This window comes from Orcinus orca, chromosome 3 (genome assembly GCF_937001465.1).
Source record: "Orcinus orca chromosome 3, mOrcOrc1.1, whole genome shotgun sequence".
Classification (NCBI taxonomy): Eukaryota; Metazoa; Chordata; class Mammalia; order Artiodactyla; family Delphinidae; genus Orcinus; species Orcinus orca.
Genome location: NC_064561.1, coordinates 7200181 through 7223877, shown reverse-complemented (window position 1 = coordinate 7223877; position 23697 = coordinate 7200181). Strand labels below are relative to the sequence as shown.

The 23697-nt window shown below is 49.4% G+C and overlaps 1 protein-coding gene across 6 annotated transcripts in view; it reads right to left on the bottom strand.

The window, feature by feature from the left end:
• ILF3 (interleukin enhancer binding factor 3) overlaps positions 1–22423 on the bottom strand; it is a 28455-nt gene extending 6032 nt beyond the window's left edge. The window contains exons 1-17 of one of the 6 annotated variants that reach the window (XM_049708131.1): positions 22244–22423; positions 9937–10034; positions 9146–9375; positions 8781–8958; positions 6767–6914; positions 5258–5349; positions 4773–4868; positions 4040–4151; positions 3520–3617; positions 2857–2968; positions 2642–2752; positions 2078–2277; positions 1553–1720; positions 988–1125; positions 703–879; positions 452–605; positions 251–304 (exon numbers count right to left, since the gene is read on the bottom strand). In XM_049708131.1, coding sequence (XP_049564088.1) covers positions 251–304; positions 452–605; positions 703–879; positions 988–1125; positions 1553–1720; positions 2078–2277; positions 2642–2752; positions 2857–2968; positions 3520–3617; positions 4040–4151; positions 4773–4868; positions 5258–5349; positions 6767–6914; positions 8781–8958; positions 9146–9375; positions 9937–9939 — 2071 coding nt within the window. In that variant the 5' untranslated portion in view covers positions 9940–10034; positions 22244–22423. The remainder of the gene's footprint in view (positions 1–250; positions 305–451; positions 606–702; positions 880–987; positions 1126–1552; positions 1721–2077; positions 2278–2641; positions 2753–2856; positions 2969–3519; positions 3618–4039; positions 4152–4772; positions 4869–5257; positions 5350–6766; positions 6915–8780; positions 8959–9145; positions 9376–9936; positions 10035–22243) is intronic. The other 5 variants (XM_049708132.1, XM_049708129.1, XM_049708130.1 and 2 more) reach the window with 5 other exon arrangements.
• Between the last annotated feature and the right edge of the window lie 1274 nt (positions 22424–23697).

Sequence of the window (23697 nt, the reverse complement as noted above, 5' to 3'; positions counted from 1 at the left end):
TAAAATTCTGACTTTTAATGAACTTTCAAGTCACACAAGTGTGTGCATTAACATTTAAAGAGTAAATTACACTTTTGCAGGATGGGGGGTGCTGGAGGACCGCCTGACCTAACCACCGAGAATGGGTGCCAGCCGCCCTTAAGCCTCAGGGAGGCTGCTCCTGCTGCTGGGCCACCCTGCTCTAACTCAGGCCACGGGAGCTAAGCTGCAGCTTCTCCCCAAGCTCAGACAAAGAGAAACACACACTTACTGTAGCCGGCGGTCGCTGAGTTGCCTCCATACCCGTAGCTGCCATACCCGGCGCCTGAAAGGGAACAGACAGGGTCACCAGGGCAGGAGGTGGGTCTGCCGGCCCCCTGCCTCTTCTGGCATCTCAGTTGGCCCCAGGGGTCCCACCCACTCCAGGGAGCAGGCCGAGCCCACTGGGACAGCACAGGACAATGGTCCTCACCAGCATTCATGTAGCCTCCATGGTTGGCGCCACCAAAGCCTCTCCCTCGACCTCGACCTCGGATGTTCCCTCCTCTTCCCCGTCCTCGGAGATTGGGGGGCGGGGGCACTTCGTTGTGCATGGGACCCCCCATGCCGAACCCAGGGTTATGTGGCTGGACGGGAAAGAAGACAGACGGGTTACATTCGCCTCCCACTCGAACCACCAGAGAATACACGCCAAGGTCAGAGAGTTCTGGGGTGACCGCTCACCTTAGCAGCAAATTTCGGTCCACCTCTCACAGGCACGGGGGCTCTCTTCTTCTTGTTGGCCTCAAGGGCTAGAGGGGCGTCGGGGAACAGCTTTTCTAGCGCAGCAAGGGCGGCATATGCTTTGGCCACCTTTTTGTTTGAGCCAGCGCCTTGAAACTTCTGTCCGTCCACCTCGACCTGGGAAGAACACATGCGTGTCTGGGGTGACCCAACACCCACCTTGGGACGGGGGGGAGTCTCCAAGGACTCCAGGCCCCCCCAGGACCCGCCCCCAGGACCACTCACCTCCATGACGAAGCGCTTGTCGTGGCTGCCCCCTGTCTCTGAGATGAGCTCATACTTGAGGCCACGCCTCTTCTCATTAAGTTCCATAACAGGGTTCTTGCCATGCTTGGTCAGGATCGGCCCCTGCTGTTTTACGTTCTCAGGGAAAACAGAAAAGAAAACCAACAAACTCAGCTAAGGGCTTTCCAGCACGTGGAGGAGGGCAGCCGCCCCTATGTCATGGCTGAGGCCCTCCGCTCCATCCCCCTCGCCACTCCCGTCTCCAGAAATCATCTGTGGCCTTCCCAGCAATGGGACCACCTCCACCCACACCCCATCTCCCGGGGAAACGGCACACCCTCGACTGCAGGCCACCCCAGTGCAGCCCCAGATGCTGGGTCAACACCAGCAAGGGCCTCTTGGTCATGGCTCAATAGCTCACACCCAACTCCCTCCAGAGGCTCCTGGACTGGAAGGTACACTCTCTTGGGGTAAGAGAACAAGGACCAGTAACTGTCCTGGTTCATGGGACCCAGGGCTGCCTGCTCCTTCCTGCCGGGCACCCCAGCACCCACCCCGTGCTCACCTCGGCAGTGGGATCTGAGGGAAAGGCAGCGCTGGGGGTCGAGACAGCTTCCACCACAGGTGGAGGGGCCACCACGGCTGGCTTCGCCTCTGTCTCCTCAGCTGAGTCTTCCCCCTTGCTGGAGTCTCTGCCTTCGGCACCCGTGGGCAAGCCCATGTCCTGTAACACCTGCACGAGGGAGACCCAGGCCCCCAGTGAGGGAGGGCTCAACCACGCAGAACCCCTCCCACACCCGGGGTCCTGACTCAGAAGTTCCTAGGGTAGCGTCCAGCTAACTGGAGGAGCTTTCCTATAGCTCCCAAGACCACCTCGATGCCCGGCCACACTTGGGGGCCCTCTGCCCATCAGCCACAGTGATGATGGCATTCTTGCCACGTGTGACTTGGCTACCGTTCAGGAATCTAACCATTGCAGTATGCGCATGCCCTCCTTTAGCCTCGTGCTTAAACAGGGGATGATGGCTCTGAAGGGGAGCAAGATGAGGGAAGTGTTTTGCCGTTGTACGACGCTGCCGGCCGCGCTCACCTTAACGGCCACGTGCAACTTGGCAGTCTTTTTGGAGGGCCCAGAAGCCTCGAATGAGTTGCCGTCTACCTCCACAGACATGGTGAAGATGGGGGCGTGAACTGGACCGGTCTGGGAAACCAGTTTGTACTGCAGCCCCGGCTTGAGCTGGTTCAGTCTCATCAGGGCATTCATCGCTTGGGGAGGCTCTGCTTTCTCCTCTAGAGAGAACACACCAATGTTGCTCTGGAAAGTCAGTCAATTCTGAACCGGGCAGGGGAACCTGTCCTGACTGCGCCCTGATGCACGACGTGGAGGACTGGGCAGGGGGCTGGGCGGCAACACGTGCCGAGGCCTTGCCTGCCCCACTCCCAGGCGCACACCACGCCTGCGGTCACCAGCTGAGGCACGTCCACCCCACTTGTGCTCCATACCCATGCTGTATTTATTTAATCATTCTTAAAAGGACTGAAGTATCATGTCCGGGAAAGAGAAGGCAAAAGGAGGTATCCCACTCACTTTGGGGTGAACCTTAATTGAAGCCACGTGGAGGGTAAAACAAGGACTATGAATGAATGCTGGTACCTTTCTTCTGAATCTTCTTCTTCTTTTTGCTGGGAGACTTTTCCTCCCCATCTTCCTCCATTGGGCGTTTCATGGGCGTAATGGCGTAGGTGGTACTGGGGGGTATTTGCACTGAAACGAGACAAGGACAGAAGCAGCTGAGTCTCCAGTCTGGGCTCTACTGGGAGCGTGCGATGATACCGCCTGCCTGGGCATGGGCACTGCGCCATGCTTACCTGTGTAGTCCACTGGGTTTTCATTCTTTGGTTTCTTGGGCATCTTCGAAGGCAAGGGGTCCATACCCAGGACCTTATGGAGCTGGCCAAACGCAGCAAGTCGCAGAGCATGCTGGAGAAGGGGAAGAGGAACCTGACTCAGCCGCCCTGCGTTCCCAGCCAACGTGTGTGCTCTCACTAATGCCTTCTGGAAGGGGTGGGAGCTGACGGGTTGCTAACGGTCTCCCCTATTAACAGCGAGGGGTCCCCAACAGCCAGGGCCCAGCCTTGCTGTGGGGGAAGGCCAGCCTGTGACCACCCCCCTCGAGAGGATTACAGGAGACCCCAACCTGGGGACTGGTTGCCACACGGAGCCACGTGGTGGGCCTGCGAGGGAAGGACTCCTGGAGCAGTCCGCACGCAAACACATCTCCCCGCTGAACTCGGTGTCTGAAAACAGCACTCGAGCAGGCTGAGGGGGCAGGCGACAACCACGCGTGGCGCCAGGGGAAAGAAGCAACCCAGATTGGGGCACCCTGTATCAGGCACGATCCCTTGACCTTCAGAATCCCCAGCCTGAGCCTATGAGTCCAGTGGCTACCCTGAGAATACCCAGTAATGGAACTGGAAGCCAGTGATTACAGACTGGGTAAGGGCTCACGTTGGCAATGGCGATGACTATACCTGCGCACTCTGTGTGATATCTTCCCGTTGCTGTCTGTCTAGATGCCCAATAGCATCAGTGGCTTCTTTTTCACAAGGGTCATAAATGCCAGAACCATCTGAAGGCAGGAAACAAGGAAGATATGCAGAGGATTATCTTTTAGCATCTCCGAAGAGTTGTGCTGGCTGAGGGAACCAAGTGCGTTACCCCCCGCGCCCCATCCACACCCAGCTCTGGAAAACACACCGAGCTCGGTGACCCACTCGGCATCCAGCCTGTGAGAGAAATAATCCACATGTATCTCAGAGCATGGAGCTCGCGTGGGAGTGGGTCACCACTGCCCCGGATCCGCCCTGAGTCACAGCTGCGGAGCCGGCACAGGGCTGGATATGATGGTGCAAGAGGGTAGTCACATGCTTCATCCCTAGGGGGACACGGGGATGCTGCTGCCCTAACCCGGTCAGGGGACCCGCCAGGAAGTGGCCTCAGGGCCTCAATCCCTGTCCTTTCCCTGCAACTTGCAAAGCACAAGGCCCCAACCTGGCATCACGATGCCTGAAGCCAGGCACTCCAGCACTCTCCGCAGGGCCTCGCCAGCACCCATTGGTCTGTTGGCTGTGCCGATGGACTTCTCACAGAGAAGCTCGAGGGGCTGAAAGGCAAGAGGGACAGTTAACTACAGTGTCCAGGAGGGAGTTGGCTGATGCTGAGGAGCTGTTGCCGTGTGTGTGTGTGTGTATGTGTGTGTGCGTGCGGGCGCACGTCCAAGACAGGACACCTAGAGTGGGTCTTAACCAACTTCTCCTTAAAGGACCAGACGTTAAAGGGGCAGGCTGTGTGGGCCAAGAGGCAAAGTTGAAGCTGTTACATAGGTACTTATACTTAAAATATAGCCATTTAAAAACATAAAAAGCATTCTTAACTATAGATAAACAGGCAACTAGCCAAAATTGGCCTGTGGGCCTCAGTTTGCTGACCCCTGTCCAAGAACAGCTACAAAACCCTCTTCACGGAGAGCAATCTGTCACAGTAAGTGTGCCACCTGGCCGGCCCCTGCCTAGGTTGAGCTGTGCACCTTCCATGGGAGTCTGGTCTCGTTCTCATCCCCACCCAGGGTGTGGCACACAGTAGTTGCTCAATGAGCAGCTATGACTGGAGTATCAGCCACACCCTGAAGGGCCACTCCAGCCCATTTACCATTAACATATTCTTGGGATCTGGGAGGTCTCTGCACACATGACCCAGGGTGGCTATAGCTACAAAGGTGCCTTACCCATCCTCTGAGGGGACCCCAGGTGGGAACGCGGGTGCACAGGTCCCTCAGGACCCGGATGACAATGACACACGACTTCAGCCCATTGGCTCTGGCCTAGAGGAACAAAGCACAGGCTTTTCACACCAAGGCACCTCCCTGAACACAAGGCAAACATGAAAAACACAAGTCTCAGGGTGCTACTTTGTCAAGGGTAAACGGTGAACGTTCACAACCATCAAGTGTGTGGTCGGCAGCGACTTCACCGAGTGGACGAGAATGATGTTACTCTTGGCACAAAGCAGCAGCTACCCACCTACTCAGTCACAAGCCTCCTTTGGGGGTGTCAAATTTGTCTATGCGTGCTCCTTTAGCAACTGCACGCCTGCAGGTGCTAAGTCCAGCACGGTGCTCTTCAATGTTACCGAAACTTTATGGTGAAAATTAGCCAAGTTAAAACTTAGGAATTCTCTACCGAAAGACAAATAGAAGAACAAAATGCAAACCTGGAACCACTTGGCGTGTCGGAGGGACGCCAAGGCAGCAAGGCATTTCTGCCTGTCCAGAACGTCCGGGGGATCGTTGACTGATAGCGTTTCTATTCATGGATGGAATAAGAAGACAAGGTACAGTTTGACCAAGGGGTTTCTGTCAGGTGGAAAGGGGATGTGGCAGCTTCCTAAGGGGCAGCTGAGGCTCCCAGAATCTCAAGTCATCTCCACCCTTGACCAGGGAAGGAGACGCTCAAGTGCATTTAACTCTGCCCCAAGAGGAGATGGTAAAAATCAGAGGCCCCCTCCAAAAAAACAAAAAAAAAAAAACCAAAAAAACAACAATAAGAAAAACAAAAACAAAAGTGGGAAGTTACTCTAAAAGGAATAATCCCATGGGGGAGGGGGACAGATAGGTGGATCCTATCTTCTAGTAGAGACTATTACCTTGCTTCCTCCCCAGGATCTCCCAATAAATTAGCTATGCTAAAAAATTCATTAGCAAAAAACGAAAAACAAAACCAAAAACCAAAAACCAAAAAAAAAAAAAAATAGGCAGGGGGTGGGGAGTAGAAATGCACTCCCTCTCTGCTTCCCACAGGCCTTCCCCTGAGGCGTCTATGGCAAAGGGGACCACCTCCGCCCACCAGGCAGGACTGCCCTAGCCCCAGCCCTTGACAGAGAGAGTCCTGTTGGTCAAAGGTCCAGCGTCCCTAAATTGATAAACTAGAAGGGCTCTGGTAGTAAATCAGGTATCGGAACGGAAGGTAATCAAAGAACAGCAACAAGGGCACGGCGTTAGCCTGTGCTGCAGCAAAACCGGAGCGTTTGTCGTTTCCACCATCTGTGCATCAGGGGTTTGGATAAGGCCTGTCACCTTTACTTTGAGGTGTGAGAGTTGTGACTGAAAAACGTCCACCCAGCGATGTATGAGGAGCCCTGGGTGGACTTTGAATCGTGAAAGCATTATCACTGTCTGAGGCTCAGAGACTTGATTTGAAAATCACTCAATTGTTTAAAACTTTATCCAAAACTCTGCATCAGCTCTTTGCGTTTCAATCACTGCAACTGATAAAAGCAGCCAATGGAAGAGGACAAACGAAGAAGACCTCGGTTCTGCTGCAACACAAGCTGTTTGCACAAGTCCAACGTGATGCTCATGCAGAAACCATCTGGTTGTCTTCCATAATTTAAAAAGCCTATAATCACCAGGGACACACTTTTCCAAGGCCAGAGACTGGCTCAACAGAAAAAAATCACATTTAACACCGATGAGAACATCCAAGGATTAAGACAAACAAAAATGGTGCAATCCTCTAGGAAAAGTGCTACTCACTTTTAGTGCAACCGTTTTGTCAAACTCCCAGGACTGAAACCGAGTGGGAGATGTGATCTCAGAGTAAAAGGTGGTCAAAGCTACACCGCTATCCTTTTATCAAAGCAGTCTAAAACTGAATAGCACGTTTGAATCGTGAGGGAACACCAAGTTGCCAGTGTCCTGCTGGCCTTTCTCAGCCTCCCTACCTCCAGCTAATACTTTCTCCATTTCTTCTCTGACAACAGGGGATGTCAGGTGGATGGTCAGGGACAATGGAGGCTCTTTTGTGTTTTTTATCACAATCGCGGCATCGTCGACAGATTGGAGTATTTCGTACTTGTCATCTGTAACAGCCTACAAAAGAAAATGCAACTTTCAAACGCACTTTCCCCCCAAGGCTATCGACAGTTCTGTTTAGCTCCTGGTTACTACAGCAGACAGGCCAGTTTCTTGGACTGTGACTGACAGCAGTCCCTTCAGCTAGGGGTCAGAACCTCCCTCTTGCAGGACAGGTCTTTGGCCATCTTCCAGGTACTCCAAGGAGGAGGTGACTACTTAGAGGAGTGATTTTCACGGGAAGCTTTACAATGTAATGGTAAGAGAGTTTAGGGTCTGGGAGGAGATGAGGGTGTGAATCCTCATTTTGTTGCTTGGTTGTTGTGTAACTGGACAAATCACTTCATCTCATCAAGATTGTGGTTTCTAATTTGTAAAATGGACTTAGTGACACGGCCGACAGCACAAGGCTGCAGAGGACTTGAACCGGACACTCCGTGGAAAGCACAGCACCCAGCACAGAGTCGGCATCCAGCCACCGCTATTTCCACACCAGGCTGAGCAGCTATCACAGAATGCGGGATGATGGAAACTGTGTGCAGTAAAATAGTCTCATCATATGATGCCTATAAAAGCACACACTTGCTGCAAATGCACGTGTCTATAAGAGGACGTTCACAATTGTGACTTCTGCTTTCTTCTTTATACCAGTTTATATGCCTTGATCAAGAAAACTCGAGCGTTTTTGATTTTTTTCAAGAAAAACAAAGTAAATACATTACGGGGAGGACAAAGGCACTATGGAAAATCTAAGTTGACTTTTCTCCACCTCAGCACTACGGACGCTCTGGGCCAGATCACTCTTGGTTGTAGGGCTGTCCTGTGCACTGGAGGAGCTTGAGCAACATCTCCAGCCTCTATACCTAGGAGATGCCAGTAGCACCCAACTCCTCCTGCTGTGACAACTAAAACTACCTCTAGATTCGCCACATGTCCCCTGGGGTGCAAAATCTGCCCCAGTCAAAAAACACCAAGCTAAATTGATAAAAATATACTTTCTTTGTATCTATCTTTAAAGACTCTTCAAAAACTGTCTTTCCTTTAGAAACATTTACGTCAAATTAATTTTCTTCACTTAATATACTTTTTATAGACAAAGATTAAAATTAACTGATCAATTCTGACCTCTGTCCTGAATCCCCAGTTGTCAGTCACACGTGACAGTACGTACCTTCACACGTGACAGAACATACCTTCACACGTGAAAACGAACAGTGTGTCTAAGAGAGTCTTTACTTTCTTCTTTTGCTTATCCTGTCACTAAATCCAGGGTAAATGTGTCCCAAAGAGGCACTGAGTGGCAGTGACACTCAAGAGGTTCTGAAGCCCCAGACCTCACCAGCTGGGTATGTGGGGTCAGTTACTGAGCTCCCCACACCTCAGTCACATCTTCGAAAATACTTAGATGATAAAGTCCTATCTCAATCATTACGATGAAATGATAAAGAGCTCTTCTGGCCTAGAGTCTGGTGTAGTCAATGCTCAAGAAATGCCAGAGGCTATTATTTATGTAGTACTTTTGTAATGAGACAAATAAATCGGTTAAAAAATTTTTTTTATGTTCAGCTTTGCATCAGGGAGGAAGAGTCAACAACTGTGCTACCTATTCATCCACTCACCCGCCCATCCATCACTGGAATCTGGATGTGAAGGTCATGCCCAGTGAGGCCCAAAAACAGTGCAGCCTTGTACATGGCAGGCACTGGGCCCTTCTTGGCTGCCAGAGCATCTGGGTGGCTCTGCAGCGTCCTGCCTGTCACCTACAGAAGGTGTGAGCACAGCAGGCGCAAGGCTGGGTTTGGAGCATGCCTCTTGGCGCACAGCGCGGTTGGGCACCTCTTCCCCTGACCACCCTCCAACCCCAGTGGTGGTGGTCACACTCACAGCGAGCTGGATGGCCAGGTTGTCAGCCACCTTGTCCAGGAGGGCGGTCGTGGGCTTCTCCTTACACAGCAGCACCAGCTCCAGGTCCAGGTCCCCCTTGAGCAGCAGGCCCTTTGCCACGAGGCCAACACGCATCACGCCCCTCAGGGTTCTAGTCACATGCTCTGCCTTCTGCTCCCTGAGGGACAGCCCAACACATGCTCAGTGAGAGATTCCATCTGGCCAGAACCCAGGGATCCTGGAAAGGCTGGAGTTTCTTAGAAAAGGAGGTGCTCAACCCTAGCCTGGCCAGTCTCCCTAGAAAGGAAAAAACAAAACAAACACGCAAACAAACAAAAAACAACCACCCTACAAAACCAACTTACCCGGCCCCTTCTTTGGTCTCGTCCTCTGGGGGCACATCCACATTCTCAGACTCGGCGTGATCGCCACTACCTTTCTCCTGCTCATCGATCCAGTCGGACACAGCCTTGAGAGCCCGCTCCGTGTGGGACACCATGTTCTGAACTGCCTCCAGCTCCTCTTGTGTCGGATAAACAGAAGAATGCTTTGCCATCACATGGCGATCATCATTCACAAAAATTCTCACTGGACGCTGGAAATGTGAAAAATTAGTTAAAAACAATGCAACTTGACGCTTATCTTTTAAGCTGTACAACTGAGAATTATTCATATGAAAATAAAACTATATGAACTTATCTGAAAGCCTGAGCAGGACAACCAAACATAACAGCTGTGCTTTCTCTAGGTGGTGGGAGGAAGGGGGCATTTACTTTACACGTTTCTATATTACTAGAATTGTTACACTATGTACTTGAAAAAAGTCCAATGAAAAATGATTACAGAATCAAATGCTTTGGGGACGCGAGACAGTGAAGGGGATTAAGAGGAACAAACTACTAAGTATAAAATAGGCAAGTTACAAGGACACAATGAACAGGATTGGGAAGGTAGCCAATATTTTATAAAAACTTTATATGGAATATAATCTACAATAAGTTATCAAATTACTGTTGTACACCTGAAACTAATATGATATTGTAAGTCAACTACTTCAATTTAGAAAAAAGAATCCAATGCTTTGGGGCAACACTACAGACATTTTTGTACATGAATGAAGAAACCGTATCTATGATTAAGAAAAAAACTTTCTTACCATTTTTACTTCTTTTCCTGTAGTGTCTGGAAATCAAATTTTTCCTTATCTTTTCAAATTGTGACAGATTTCCTTGGTGTTATCAATACTTCAACTATCTATAAGATCAGAAAATCTTTTTAGTTTCACATATTTCATCAATGGATGAATCTTAGCAGTCAGATATTCAGCAGGATGCAAACGGCGCTGCCTCAGGAAGGAGGCCCGTCCACACAGCAGGACACATCTTTATTTCCAAGTAACCACTAAGCCACGGTACAAACAACTAATTATAAAATTCCATAAAAATGAAAACAGCTGGTTTCTAGATGGTGCGTCTCACTTCGGGCCCACACTCAGGTGATTTTTACTTTTTTAAAAATCCCTTTTTATCGTATCTTTATATAAGTATGCTAATTTTTACAAATAAAAAATAAACCTTTTAACAAGCCTCCAGAAAATGGTACAGGTGAAAATGTTCAGCAAAATCTTGGTATTTGGAGAAGAAAGAGGGAAAGAGCTCTGGTCCTTGAGGGTAATGAAGAGATGGAAGGAAAGCAGGAAACAGAGGGGCTCAAAAGCCTTCTGTAAACTGGAGAGGCAAGAACCTTCTGAAACGTCAGGTGGATGTGGCCACTGCAGCACATGGACACACACCTGTGGGTTCAATTCTGGAGTGGTTGAGACAACTGAAATACACAACAGAACTCTTCAAGACAAACGTAGCTATAATTACAATTTTGGACTCTAAATAACATGCTGACTACAACCTACTCAATTCCCACTCTATGCAAACAGTCTGGTCCACACTGAAATCTTCCAAATGAGTAAACAACCAAAAAAACCCCATCAGCGTAATAAGCAACAGATGAATCCACCCATTCCCTCCAGCCACATAACAGCTAGCCCCTTGCATCCACACCAGTTACCAGCCAGGGCAGCAGGTTCATCTCTGAAACGCACCCCCTTCAAGGATAAACTCCGACATGACTAGCCAGAACAAGAATTTCCCACAATGCTTCAGGACTACTTAGCAATCTCATCGAAAACTTGAAGGGTTCCAAAGTAGAACCTGAAAATCTAAGGGTGGAATGACAGGCGATGTCCCTGCAGAGCCAGGCAAAAGGACAGGTGGCGTCAAATTCTTCTTGACATGGGAGGGAGGGAAGGGAGGAGTGGAGGACCAGTCCCTGGGCTCAGCTCCTGGCTGAGCCTGGGCCCTTGGTAGTCACCAAGTGGGAGCTTTTGCAAAGATGTGGGCCTGAAACTTTGCCAGCTGTGCCACTACATGTGTGGCCTTGAAGTTTCGTTGGAGTTTCCTTCTAACCTGCAACATGAATCTACTCCTCTACCTCTTCAAGAAGACTGTGAAAATTAAATGAATTGACCTATGGAAAGCATGGAGCATAAATCCCACAGACCCGCAAAAACAGCACCAACTTCTGCTACAGACAAGATGTACATCACTGGCTGTTGTAGGGGCGGAGCACATGCAAAAGCACATCCTGTATTAAGGGAATAATTGTTCATTCAGTTAGGAACGAATGATATTACGGCTGTGTTTGAAAAGAACGTCTTTGGGGCTTCCCTTGTGGCGCAGTAGTTAAGAATCCATCTGCCATTGCAGGGGACACAGGTTCGATCCCTGGTCCGGGAAGATCCCACATGCCGCGGAGCATCTAAGCCCGTGTGCCACAACTACTGAAGCCTGCGCGCCTAGAGTCTGTGCTCTGCAACAAGAGAAGCCACCGCGATGAGAAGCCCGCGCATCACAACGAAGAGTAGCCCCCGCTCACCGCAACTAAAGCCCGCGCGCAGCAACGAAGACTCAATGCAGCTAAAATAAATAATGGCTTAAACTACATGCCTGGTATTTGCTCTAAAATACTCCAGTGAGGTGGTGAGTGGAGAAGCGAAAAGGATAAATCAACACTGGAAAATGTTGATACCTGCTGAAGATGAGGATGGGTATACTGGGATCATTTGTACATGTTTGAAAATTTCCATAATAATTTTTGGTTTTTTTTAAAAGTGAGTAGTAAACAAGAATTCTTACAAAAGTGCAACCATGGCAGGTAATCTAAAATTTAAAGCAAAGCTCAGAAAACCAATTCTAAACTGACAAGAGGCAGGCCATCAGAAATCACAGCTGACTGGTGAGGAGCCCATGTTAAACAGCCCCCAGTCTTGGCCATATCTATACTGAAACTTCATCAATCTGATAATGAAGGATGATGTTTAAAACTGTATTTACTTATTCAAAAGTATTCAGCATGCACCTCCCCTGTGCCAGGCCTTGAGCTAGATGCTGGGACAGTGATGAACACAGCACGCAAGTCCCCCATTCCCGTGGACCTGGCCAGCGAGTGTACCCTAAAGGAGAAACGCCTTCCCTCCAAATCCAACATGGTGCCCGGAGCCAATGCATCACTGTACACTTACCACCTCTTCATTTTACATTCTTCCTCCACCACAGATATCAGATATAGAGACTCGAAAACAACAGAGCTTAAACTGAGATCCCAGGTGACTAAGACCTTTTTATTCAGGGTTTTGTAGGACCGATATTGTCTAAAATCTTCTAAAAGGAGCTCCTGGAAGAAATGGTTGATTCGGCACCTGATGCACAACTATGGTGGGTGAGCCTGGGTCACGCTGCAGTGTCAGAAAGCAAGGAAACATGCACAGATTACTGCAGGCTTGTCCAAAGGACAACTGAGCTGACCTATGAAGACTTCCAGTGGCTACATTTGGGGCAACTATCAAAAAAGAAAAAGGAAAAAAAAAGCTACCCAGATGAAGTTCTCAAACTCAGCAAAACAGCCAAAACTCATCAGCGGTTGCCTCTGGGGGATGGTGGCAGGAAACACCTGGGAAGGGGTCCCGGTCATGGTCTACATCCTGGTAATACTGATGGGGACATGCAGCGGTCAAAATCCATTGAACTGGATATTCAAGATCTGTACGTTTACTTCAAAAGAAAAAAAATGTAAATAAATACTGGACTCTAGTTAATATTTAGAGGAAAGACTACAACTTTCTGCTACTTTGAAAAGCATCGTAAAAATAGATTATGTTAATTATATTTCAATAAAATGAAGTGGACTGAAAGATGAAAAGAATAGAGATGAAGAGATATGTGAAACACAACTAAAGTCAGATGTCAATGGCATATAGGACTTCCCTGGTGGCACAGTGGTTAAGAATCTGCCTGCCAATGCAGGGAACATGGGTTCAAGCCCTGGTCCAGGAAGATCCCACATGCCGCAGAGCAACTAAGCCCGTGTGCCACAGCTACTGAGCCTGCGCTCTAGAGCCCTTGAGCCACAACTACTGAGCCCGCATGCCACAACTACTGAAGCCTGTGCACCTAGAACCCATGCTCCGCACTGAGAAGCCACCACAACGAGAAGCCCGCGCACTGCAATGAAGAGTAGCTCCCGCTCGCCACAACTAGAGAAAGCCCACGCGCAGCCACGAAGACCCAACGCAGCCAAAAATAAATAAATAAAATAAAATGAAACATTAAAAAAAAAAAAAGATATTCACTGTGTAAAACATCAGCCCATCACAGCCCTCAAGGACACTTGTGCACCCCCAAATGCTCCTGTCTTCAGCAAACGTCCCGCAGCGAGGTCTCCATCTGCTGTCTTCACTGCTAAAACTCAGAGCATGGCTGTGGCCTGTGCTCCAGCAGGCTGCCTCACTTGAGAGGCAGGCCCAAGAAGGGACCCCTAAAGGGGTTCACTGGGCTGTGGCTAACTCTGACCACCACCCTTGGCCCATCTGCGATCCTTTCATCCCCTGGCCCTCCTCCCTCAGGCCAGGCCTTAGTGGCGATGGCTTTTGATTCAGGGGGACAAAGTTGAGTAAGAGTACTTATTCTGTGAACTAAAACAAACACGTAAAAACTGAAGTCAGGAATTCCCGGGCGGTCCAGCGGTTAGGCTTCTGTACTCTCAGTGCCGAGGGTACGAGTTCAGTCCCTGGTTGGGGAACTGAGATCTCACAATCCGCGAGGCAAAGCCAAAAATAAATAAATAATAAAAACTGGAGTCAGGACTTCCCTGGTGGCGCAGTAGTTGACAGTCCGCCTGCCGATGCAGGGGACACGGGTTCGTGCCCCAGTCCGGGAAGATCCCACATGCCGCGGAGCGGCTGGGCCCGTGAGCCATGGCCGCTGAGCCTGCACGTCAGGCTCCGCAACGGATGAGGCCACAACAGTGAGAGGCCCGCGTACCGCAAAACAAACAAACAAAAAACTGGAGTCAATACTTCTTTGCAGGGCAACAAAACCGGCCTCACTTGCCTCTGCGTGAGCCTTTATCTGTCATCCAAATCAGCCTCTTGGAAGCCAGCTGCTCCAGTCCTGAATACCAGAGAATCCACCTCATTTAACCTCCTTTTCAAGATTTTGAGGAACACTGCTGGCAAGAAACCCACAATACCCACCTATATATGCAACACTCCACTGCCCCCTGCCAATCTAACTTTAAACCCAAGCCTTGAAAGGCTCACAGAGCTGCTCCTGCAACCTCATTCAGGATTCAAACCAGGCCCAACTGAAGCCTGATATTTACCAGCCCAGCCTCTCTGAAAAGAAGTCCAAAAAAAGAACGAGTGAAGAGCGAAGAATCAGGATCTTAAACAACCTCTGTGTGGTTTTGGGATGTTCTAACATGCAGGGATCAGGTTTCTTTCTTTTGTTCTCAAAACCAGCCCACCCAGAGCACGCAGAGTTACAGAAGTTTAAACGACAGCATGCAGTGAGATGACCACCTCTCTGACCTCTCACTAACTGGAATATGCCGTTCATGACCACTTGCTGTTGGGAAAGAAACGTGCCCAAGTCAGCATGTGTGGATCAACACATGTCTGTAGAATGAATGAAGAGGTGTAGTGACAACACCCCAACAGGTATGGCCCCACCTATCTTCCAGAGTAAATTCCCCCATCCAGGGTACTTCACAAAACCTTAGAGTCCCAGTCACTCCTGGGAATGATCCCAAACTGGATGCTCCTCTTAAAGAGACCTAATTAGGCTTTAAAAGGTACAGGACCCAATCCTGGTTCCCTGACCTCTGGAGATATAATCCTATCCTGGAATGAGAAATGGAATAATACACACATACAACTTGTAAGTGACTCCTTAAGCTTTTACAGATTCACATCATCGAGGATATATGGAAAATAATTTTAACAAAGCAACCCAGCCAGAAGAGGCTAATCTAAAATCTGATTATGGATGCCACTGTGAGAAAATTTTCAATTCAAGACATATCTTAAGTCTAGTGCAATGGTTCCCAGTTCTGTCCCCCAGTGTTTTTACTGGTCCATAGGGAGGTATAAAGTTAGGAATAAAGATGTTCACAAATATTTTCAATTTAAAGGACTGTCCTTGGGACTTCCCTGGTGGCGCAGTGGTTAAGAATCCGCCTGCCAGCGCATGGGACACGGGTTCTAGCCCTGGTCCAGAAAGATCCCACATGCCGTGGAGCACCTTAGCCCGTGCACCACAACTACTGAGTCCACGTGCCACAACTACTGAAGCCCACGCCTAGAGCCTATGCTCCACAACAAGAGAAGCCACTGCAACAAGAAGCCCGCGCACCGCAATGAAGAACAGCCCCCGCTCGCCACAACTAGAGAAAGCCCGCGTGCAGCCAACAAGACCCAACAAAGCCAAAAATAAAGAAGAAAGGACCGTCCTTTACTCTAAACTTATTTTCTTCCTATATGTTCAGTATTAAAACATCCTTTTTTCTTATGAAAAGGTGGAGATGGAGTATGTTAATTAATTAAAAAGATATTTTAACTGGCAAATGCAGGTTGTTGCCTAAATTGCTTCTGGAACTATAACTGGTCTGTAAGACCCAGGCCTCCAGGCCCAATGACACGGTGGAACAGCCACAGGTCTCAGAAACAGAAGCCCCAGGTTTGTGCCCACCTGGGCTTTCCAACCTGGCCACTGTGGAACCTCCAACAAATCACTTTATCTTTTCAGAGCTCATTTCAAAAATGAGATTAAAACACTACCTACACCTCAGAGCCGCAAACAGTAAGGATTAAAGGTGACAAGGTGGAAAAATGCTCTATCAGCTGTAAAACTACAAATGCAACGTATTGAAGGAGTAATTTCAGCTACTCTTGGATGAACCAACAGAAATATTTTAACATCTGCCTGTGAAAAAACAATATTACAGCAAAAAGGTTTAATGTGACTCCAAGTGGGAATTATTAAACTCTTTTAGCAACATGCCCTTCAGGCAGCAAGGGGGGAAGGGAAGCCAGCTTAGAAATCCTTAAGAGGGAGGGGCAGGCAGAGGCAACCTTCCCCTGTGTTCCCATGGGAAAGCCTCAGATTTTTTTTTTTTTAATTTATTTTATTTTATTTATTTTTGGCTGTGTTGGGTCTTCGTTGCTGCACGTGGGCTTTCTCTAGCTGCAGAGAGCAGGGGTTCTTCGTTTCGGTGCATGGGCTTCTCACTGCGGTGGATTCTCTTTGTTGTGGAGCACAGGCTCTAGGCCCATGGGCTTCACTAGCTTGTGGCCCGTGGGGTCAGTAACTGTGGTGCACGAGCTTAATTGCTCCACAGCATGTGGGATCTTACCGGGCCTGGGATTGAACCAGAGTCCCCTGCATTGACAGGCAGATTCTTAACCACTGAGCCACCAGGGAAATACCCAGTTTTTTAAAAAACTAGTTTCTAGTTAAGAAACAAAACAAAAAAATGACTGGCTCTCAAAGGCTGTTAAATATTAACAACATGCAAACTGTGAATTATTTTAGTGGGTAAGTTTCTTTTTCAAATGAAACTTTTAAATTTTGAGATATTGTAGCTTCTCATGCAGCTGTAAGAAATAACAGCGAGATCCCCCATGTACTCTACCCAGTTTCCCCCAATGGCAACATCTTGCAAACTCTAGAACAATATCACAACCGCAATCAGATACAGACTGCTGCTGTCACAAGGATCCCTCCTGTTGCCCTTTACAGTCACACTCACCTTCTAACTGTCCCCCCTCCCCAATGCCTAACCCCTAGCAACCACTAATCCTTTTAAGGTTTCTGTAATTTTAGCATTCCAAGAATGTTATATTAATGGAATTGTAAAGCATACAACTTTTCAGGATTGGCTTGTCTGTTGCAGCGTAACTGCCTCAAGATTCATCTAAGTTGTGTGTGTATTGACAGTTTGTTCTTTATTATTGCTAACTAGTATTCCATGATAAAGATGTACTATAGTTTAACCATTCACCCATTAAAGGACATCTGGGTGGGTTCTAGTTCTTGGCTGTTATAAATAAATATTAAGAGACACTATGAACCATGGGGCCAGGCTGGTCATTTCCATATTAGGGAAATTTAGACAGGTTTTTTTTGAATTATGAATAAACAGTAAGAATTATTAACCTGCAAAAGCTCTAAATGTACCACTGAAAAGCAAGCCTAACTTATCACATTCATCCTTTACACACACACACACCACACACACTCAGATAAAAGAAAGAAATCAGTTCAAAGGCAAGCAGCACAAAAGCAAGTGGCCTAGAAGATTATCCCAGTAAGACCTTACCCTTGAGCTTGAACCACAATCCTAATGGAAATCATATAAATGGCTGTTTCCAGGAAAATTACCATGAACCTCAAATTGCCAATAGTACCTCTTCTCACAAATCACCTAAGATTAAAAAAATAATCTGGAATAAATTTACAGACTCTAATAAAAGGACACACATTCAACTTTGTAAATGATCCTTTGTGATCTTATATGGACAAGAAAATATCCCTTGGACAGTAAACTCATTTTATTGTTAAAACTAGAGCCACGTTTTCAATTTCTTCATTATGTGGACATCCAATGAGAAGAGAAAAAAATTAAATTTCAACTGGACATCATTTCACAAAACATCTGAAAACAGCTGATGTTACAAGTCTGAATGAAGGACTTCCCTGGTGGTCCAGTGGCTAAGACTTGGCACTCCCAATGCAGGGGGCCCGGGTTTGATCCCTGGTCGGGGAACTAGATCCCAAATGCTGCAACTAAGAACCAATCTAACCAAATAAATAATTAATAAAAAAAAGTCTGACTGAATTTCCAATTGCTATTTATAACAGTATCACCTAAAAAGTGATGTCTAGGAAAAATCCCACAGAGATTTAACAGAACCTAACAATGGCAAGAAACAATTTCTTTTAGCAAGTCAGCACACTGACAAGCCTCCCCAACAAACATATGCCTACCCTGCTTTCAGTATTATTTCTGTAACACTGTTAGCACCACAGAGGCAGCACCGACTTACCCTAAATAACAAAGTAGGAGGGAAACTAGTGGCTTCAGACAAAATTGTCAAATGCTGCAGCAGAAGACTAAAGTCCGCCTCATCTCTTCAGGGCCACAACCCCATTTCACTAACCAACAGTGTGTAGGCTCCCATCAAACCACTATTTGCCTCTAATTCCGAACCCTGCCACTGGAAAAAGAAATCAAATCTTTCTTGCCCAGGACTTGGCTAAAATAAAATATAATATATAATAATATACAGAGGGACTTCCCTGGTGGTGCAGTGGTTAAGAATCCACCTGCCAATGCAGGGGACACAGGTTCGAACCCTGGTCCGGGAAGATCCCACATGCTGCAGAGCAACTAAGCCTGTGCGCCACAACTACTGAGCCTGCGCTCTAGACCCCACGAGCCACAACTACTGAAGCCCACACGCCTAGAGCCCATGCTCCGCCAACAAGCCACTGAAATGAGAAGCCCGTGCACCGCAAGAGTAGCCCCCGGCTGCTGCAACTAGAGAAAGCCTGCACGCAGCAACGAAGACCCAACACAGCCATAAATTAATAATAATAATACACAGAGCCTAAAAATCCTAACTCCTAAGAATATTCGATCAAAGCAACGTGCAAATCAAGTATCACCATTTTGTGGGCCATACCTGCTAATAATAGATGGTGACACTTTACACATCTTTCAAGACTGCACAAAGTTAAGCAACTTAATGACAAAACACAGCAGGAGGGCAAGTTTCCAGGGGGAAGGAATCATTCCTCTGAGATGTAAAAGGTGAAATCAGGAAGAACTGGAGAGAAAGATGAGAAAGGTAAGTAAGAGGGAGCTGCCTCAGCCCAAAGAAAACTTCTAAAGCCTTTTTCAAAACTGAGCACACAGGGCTTCCCTCGTGGTGCAGTGGTTAAGAATCCGCCTGCCCATGCAGGGGACACCGGTTCGAGCCCTGGTCGGGGAAGATCCCACATGCCGCGGAGCAACTAAGCCTGTGCGCCACAACTACTGAGCCTGCGCTCTAGAGCCCATGCACCACAACTATTGAGCCCATGCGCCACAAATACTGAAACTCGCACGCCTAGAGCCCATGCTCCGCAACAAGAGAAGCCACCGCAATGAGAAGCCCGCACACCGCAACTAAGACTACTCCCTGCTCGCCGCAAATAAAAGAAAGCCCACATGCAGCAACGAGGACCCAATGCAGCCAAAAATAAATAAATAATTTTTAAAAAGTGAGCACACTTCCAACTCCCACACGCTGCTGAAGCCTACAAGTTCTGCCTATGTTTAACCAAAGAGAAGAGATGTATAGACTTGTAAAAGGCTCTTTCCTCATCAGCGACTCCACCTGTCCCTATGTGGCAAATTTAACCAGGGGAGCATGAGCACCATATTTGTGACATCAAAATATTAACAGCCAGTGGACTTCCCTGACGGTGCAGTAGTTAAGAATCCACCTGCAAATTCAGGGGACATGGGTTCGAGCCCTGGTCTGGGAAGATCCCACATTCTGCGGAGCAACTAAGCCCGTGCGCCACTACTGCTGAGCCTGCGCGCTATGGCCCGCAAGCCACAGCTACTGAGCCCGTGTGCCACAACTACTGAAGCTGGCGTGCCTAGAGCCCGTGCTCCGCGATGACAAGCTACAGCAATGAGAAGCCTGCGCACCGCAATGAAGAGCAGCCCCCACTCGACGCAACTAGAGAAAGCCTACGCGCAACAACGAAGACCCAACACAGCCAAAAATAAATAAATTTAAAAAACCAAAGTGTTCTCCTTAAACTGAGAAAAGAAAAGATATTAATAGCCAGGACTTCCCTGGTGGCACAGTGGTTAAGAATCCGCCTGCCAATGCAGGGGACATAGGTTCGAGCCTTGGTCCGGGAAGATCCCACATGCCACGGAGCAACTAAGCCCGTGTGCCACAACTACTGAGCCTGCGCTCTAGAGCCTGTGAGCCACAACTACTGAGCCCGCATGCCACAACTACTGAAGCCCATGCACCTAGAGCGTGTGCTCCACAAGAAGAGCCACCGCAATGAGAAGCCCGCGCACAACGAAGAGTAGCCCCCGATCACCACAACTAGAAAAAGCCCGCGCACTGCAATGAAGACCCAACGCAGACAAAAAGTAAAATTAAAAATACATAATATATGTGTATATTAGCAGCCACTCCTGCCAATATTTTTTTGTTTGTTTTGACAAGAAAATAATTTAAGAAAAATAAGAGACAGCCTTAGATTCCTCACTCCCAGGAATGTGGGCATCTCCTCGAGTACAGTGGAAGTAGTTAAAGGAATTTTTACCTACAGGCACTGGACAAGTTCAATCAGGAAAAAACAAAGAAAAACTGCAAATGATTAGGCACCACTCCACTCCACAAACAGGGAGATTCCCAGGCTGGCCCAAGCTTCAGCAGGGTAGGGAGACCCTGATAAATTAGTGCCCAGTGCTAGCAAAGCCAAGCCTGGCAGTAACTGCCTGCCTCCAATCAATTCAGACAACGCTAGAGTCTGCACAGATTCTATTCACAAATCCCAGGGACCAGGAGCTGTCCACAAGGCCAAGAGACAGCTCAGGGGTAAAGACCCAGGACTAGTGACAGGGACAGTAGCACCTACCAGTGCCCTGGGGCCTTTCCCCCCCCATTCCAGCTGTGAATGAGCCTCTGGTTCCCACATTTCATTCACAGTCTCAGCGGCTGCTGTAGCTACATCCCATGAGACCACACACAAAGCATAGTGGCAGCACTGTGAGCAATCCGTGGAGGAAAAGAGCCTAAAGTTGTAAATTTCAGTCCTAACTTCGGGTGACACCTTGTGTTTTCCCGTGGACTCCAAATATGCCAACCAGACCACTCATTTTAAAGCCATCACAGTCCTAAGCAATCATAAAAAGATTCAGAATCACTGAAATACCTGGGTCTGGAAAAGGCTAGCCAATGCTTCCTTGCTGATGGATCAGGTCCCCAAGGCAGAATCCCAAGCAACTTTCAAACAGTTTTGGAAATATTGAGAAGAGATGGCTTACTCTCCCTAGGTTTAGACAGTGAACTGGGGGAGAACATGCTGATCACTGTACACCCCAAATAATTCCCCTAGGCGGAGTATTACCCTGGACAGAACCTCAAGAGCAACCCCAAGAATCTGTCACTCAACTACTTGAGAAAATAAGGTAGAAAAGGGAAAGGGTTTCAAGCTCTCATGCTTGGGTCCCAATCTTGCAGATCACAGGACACTCAAATATCGCACCAGATCACAGTTTTGGGGTAGAATGAATGCCAAGTCCGAAGCAATCTGAAGAAAATTCAACATCAATGAAACACCTGAATTAAAAAGAAGAAAAGCTTAAACCCTCCGCCAAATCTGGCTCCTGATCTGGGGGAGGCCTAGGTAGCCAGAGATTTGGGAACCCCATGAAGCCTCCTTTGCAATCCAAATAATGACGGGGTTCCAGGGAGGGGGTCTGCCTCTCTGCCCCACGTAAGGACAAAGGAGGCGACGTTTCCCGCCTTGGGAACCTGGGACCCTCCTGGAACTCGGGGCGGGACTGGGACAAAGAGGAGGACAGATGGGAAGGGGGGTCGCCCCCGCAGCGCGGGTCAGGATGCTCCTGGCCGGAGGGGGGTGTGTGCTGCCGGCACGTGCGCGCGTGCGCGCGTAGCGCCACAACAGACAAAGCCCGGCCCGGGGGAGGCGGCGGCCGAGGGCCCGGTGCGCGCGCACCCCCCGCGAGAGGCGCCGCCGCCGGCCGAGGGGCCGCGAGGGGGGGCGGATGCGCGCGCACCGGGCCCTCGCCGCCGCCATTTTGTTTCCTCGGCACAATGGGGGAGAGTAACGGCCGAGCGCGGGAGCAAGGCTGGCAAGGAAGGAATGAGCCAGGCGCCAGAGCGAGAGGACTGGGCGGAAGCGGGGAGCGCGGGGCGCCTCAGGCCTTGTCACCTCGACTCTTCAGCCGATCCCGCGCTGAGTGGGAGGAGGGGCGGGGGGAGGGGGAGAGGCGGGAGCGGGCCCGGCCGCCGCCACATTGACTCTTACCTTGTCCGCGTCCCGTTCTCCGACCGCAGCCGCCGCCCTCCTGCCAGATCCCGCCGGGGTCTCGCCCCAAAAGCCACGCGGTGCGCACCGGGCTGCTGAGTCCAACTGCAATGGCGAGAAGAGGAGGAGGAGGAGCCGGAGCCGGGGCCGGGGGCGAGCGGGCGGGCGCGCGCCGGGGAGGTGCGGAGCCACGTGACCGGTCGGAGCCCCGCCCCTTCGCCGCCGCGTTGCCGCTCGACGCAGGCCCAGCCGGAGAGGGAAGGAGGGACAAAGAGAGATAAGGAGGTGGGCCCTAGTCACGTGACAGAACCGTAGGCGTTACGTGGCGTCGGAACGTTTCCCTCCCCTTTCCACGCCTCTACTTGATCATGTGACAGTGGCAAATTCAGCGTTCTCCTTGGCCACGTGACAAGGACCGTGGCGCCTTCCCGTTGTCGTATTGGTAGGCCTGCATCATGTGACAACATCGCGGCTCTTTTTTTCAATGGCGGTTTTTTGAGAGGCCATTATCACGTGAGGCAGGGCGAACGTCTGAGTCTCTCTGCGGTTGCTAGTTTACGCGCCTGCGCGGACGCCATCTTACACTCGTTGAAGTGCGTTGGCGGAAACGGGAAGGAAGCTTGCGCGTGAGCGTACTCATAGTGGCTTGTTCTCGGTAGAGGAGGTTCGGCCTCCAATCGAGGGGTTACCGCGGAACTTCCTCCCCACTGTCCGCATCTCCTGCGAGAGGCCGAGCAGACTCGAGGTGCGTGTGCGAGGAAAGGGCGGGCCAAGCTCCTCGTTGCTGCCCCGGGACTGGTGCCAAGCGAGCGCCCCGGGTCTTTGGTGTTAAAACTTTATCCGGTGTAGCGCCCAGCCGGATTGCCGAGCTTCTGAAGGGCAGAACCGAGTTGGCCGGGATCTTCCAGCCGCCCACTCACAGATGGAGAAACGGACGCCCGATCCAGAAAAAAACCCAACTGGAGACTTAACGGTCTTTGGTGGGAGAGCTGGGGCTGCGACAGAGATGCTCGGCCAACCACTTCTCAGGGCTCATAAGTAAAGCTACCGGGGACCGAGCGCCTTTTCTTTACAAGCCTGGTGTCGTTGAATCCTCCCGAGCGCTTCGTGAGATCCCCGATGTACAACCTATGCATAAACTAAACGCCACTCATCTCCAGTGTCAGGATCAAGTTGGCGCTCGACAGGCGTCGTTGTTAGGCAGGTTGTCGTGTGCGAGTCTGTGATTCAGACTGCCGAGATTTGGAGCAAGGAGTAGTTCAAAAGCTTTCCTTCCTAAAGAAGGCGAGAAGTTCAAAACTTACGGCCTAATAACGGATTTTCCTTGCAAAAACGTAGGGATGGTGCAGCTAATTTGTTAAGAATGCAAGATCCAGGGTCGCACTAGGTTTGAGTCTCCCGGTGTGACCAAGAATAGTGCCCCTCCCTGAGCCTCCGTTTTGTTATCTACAAAA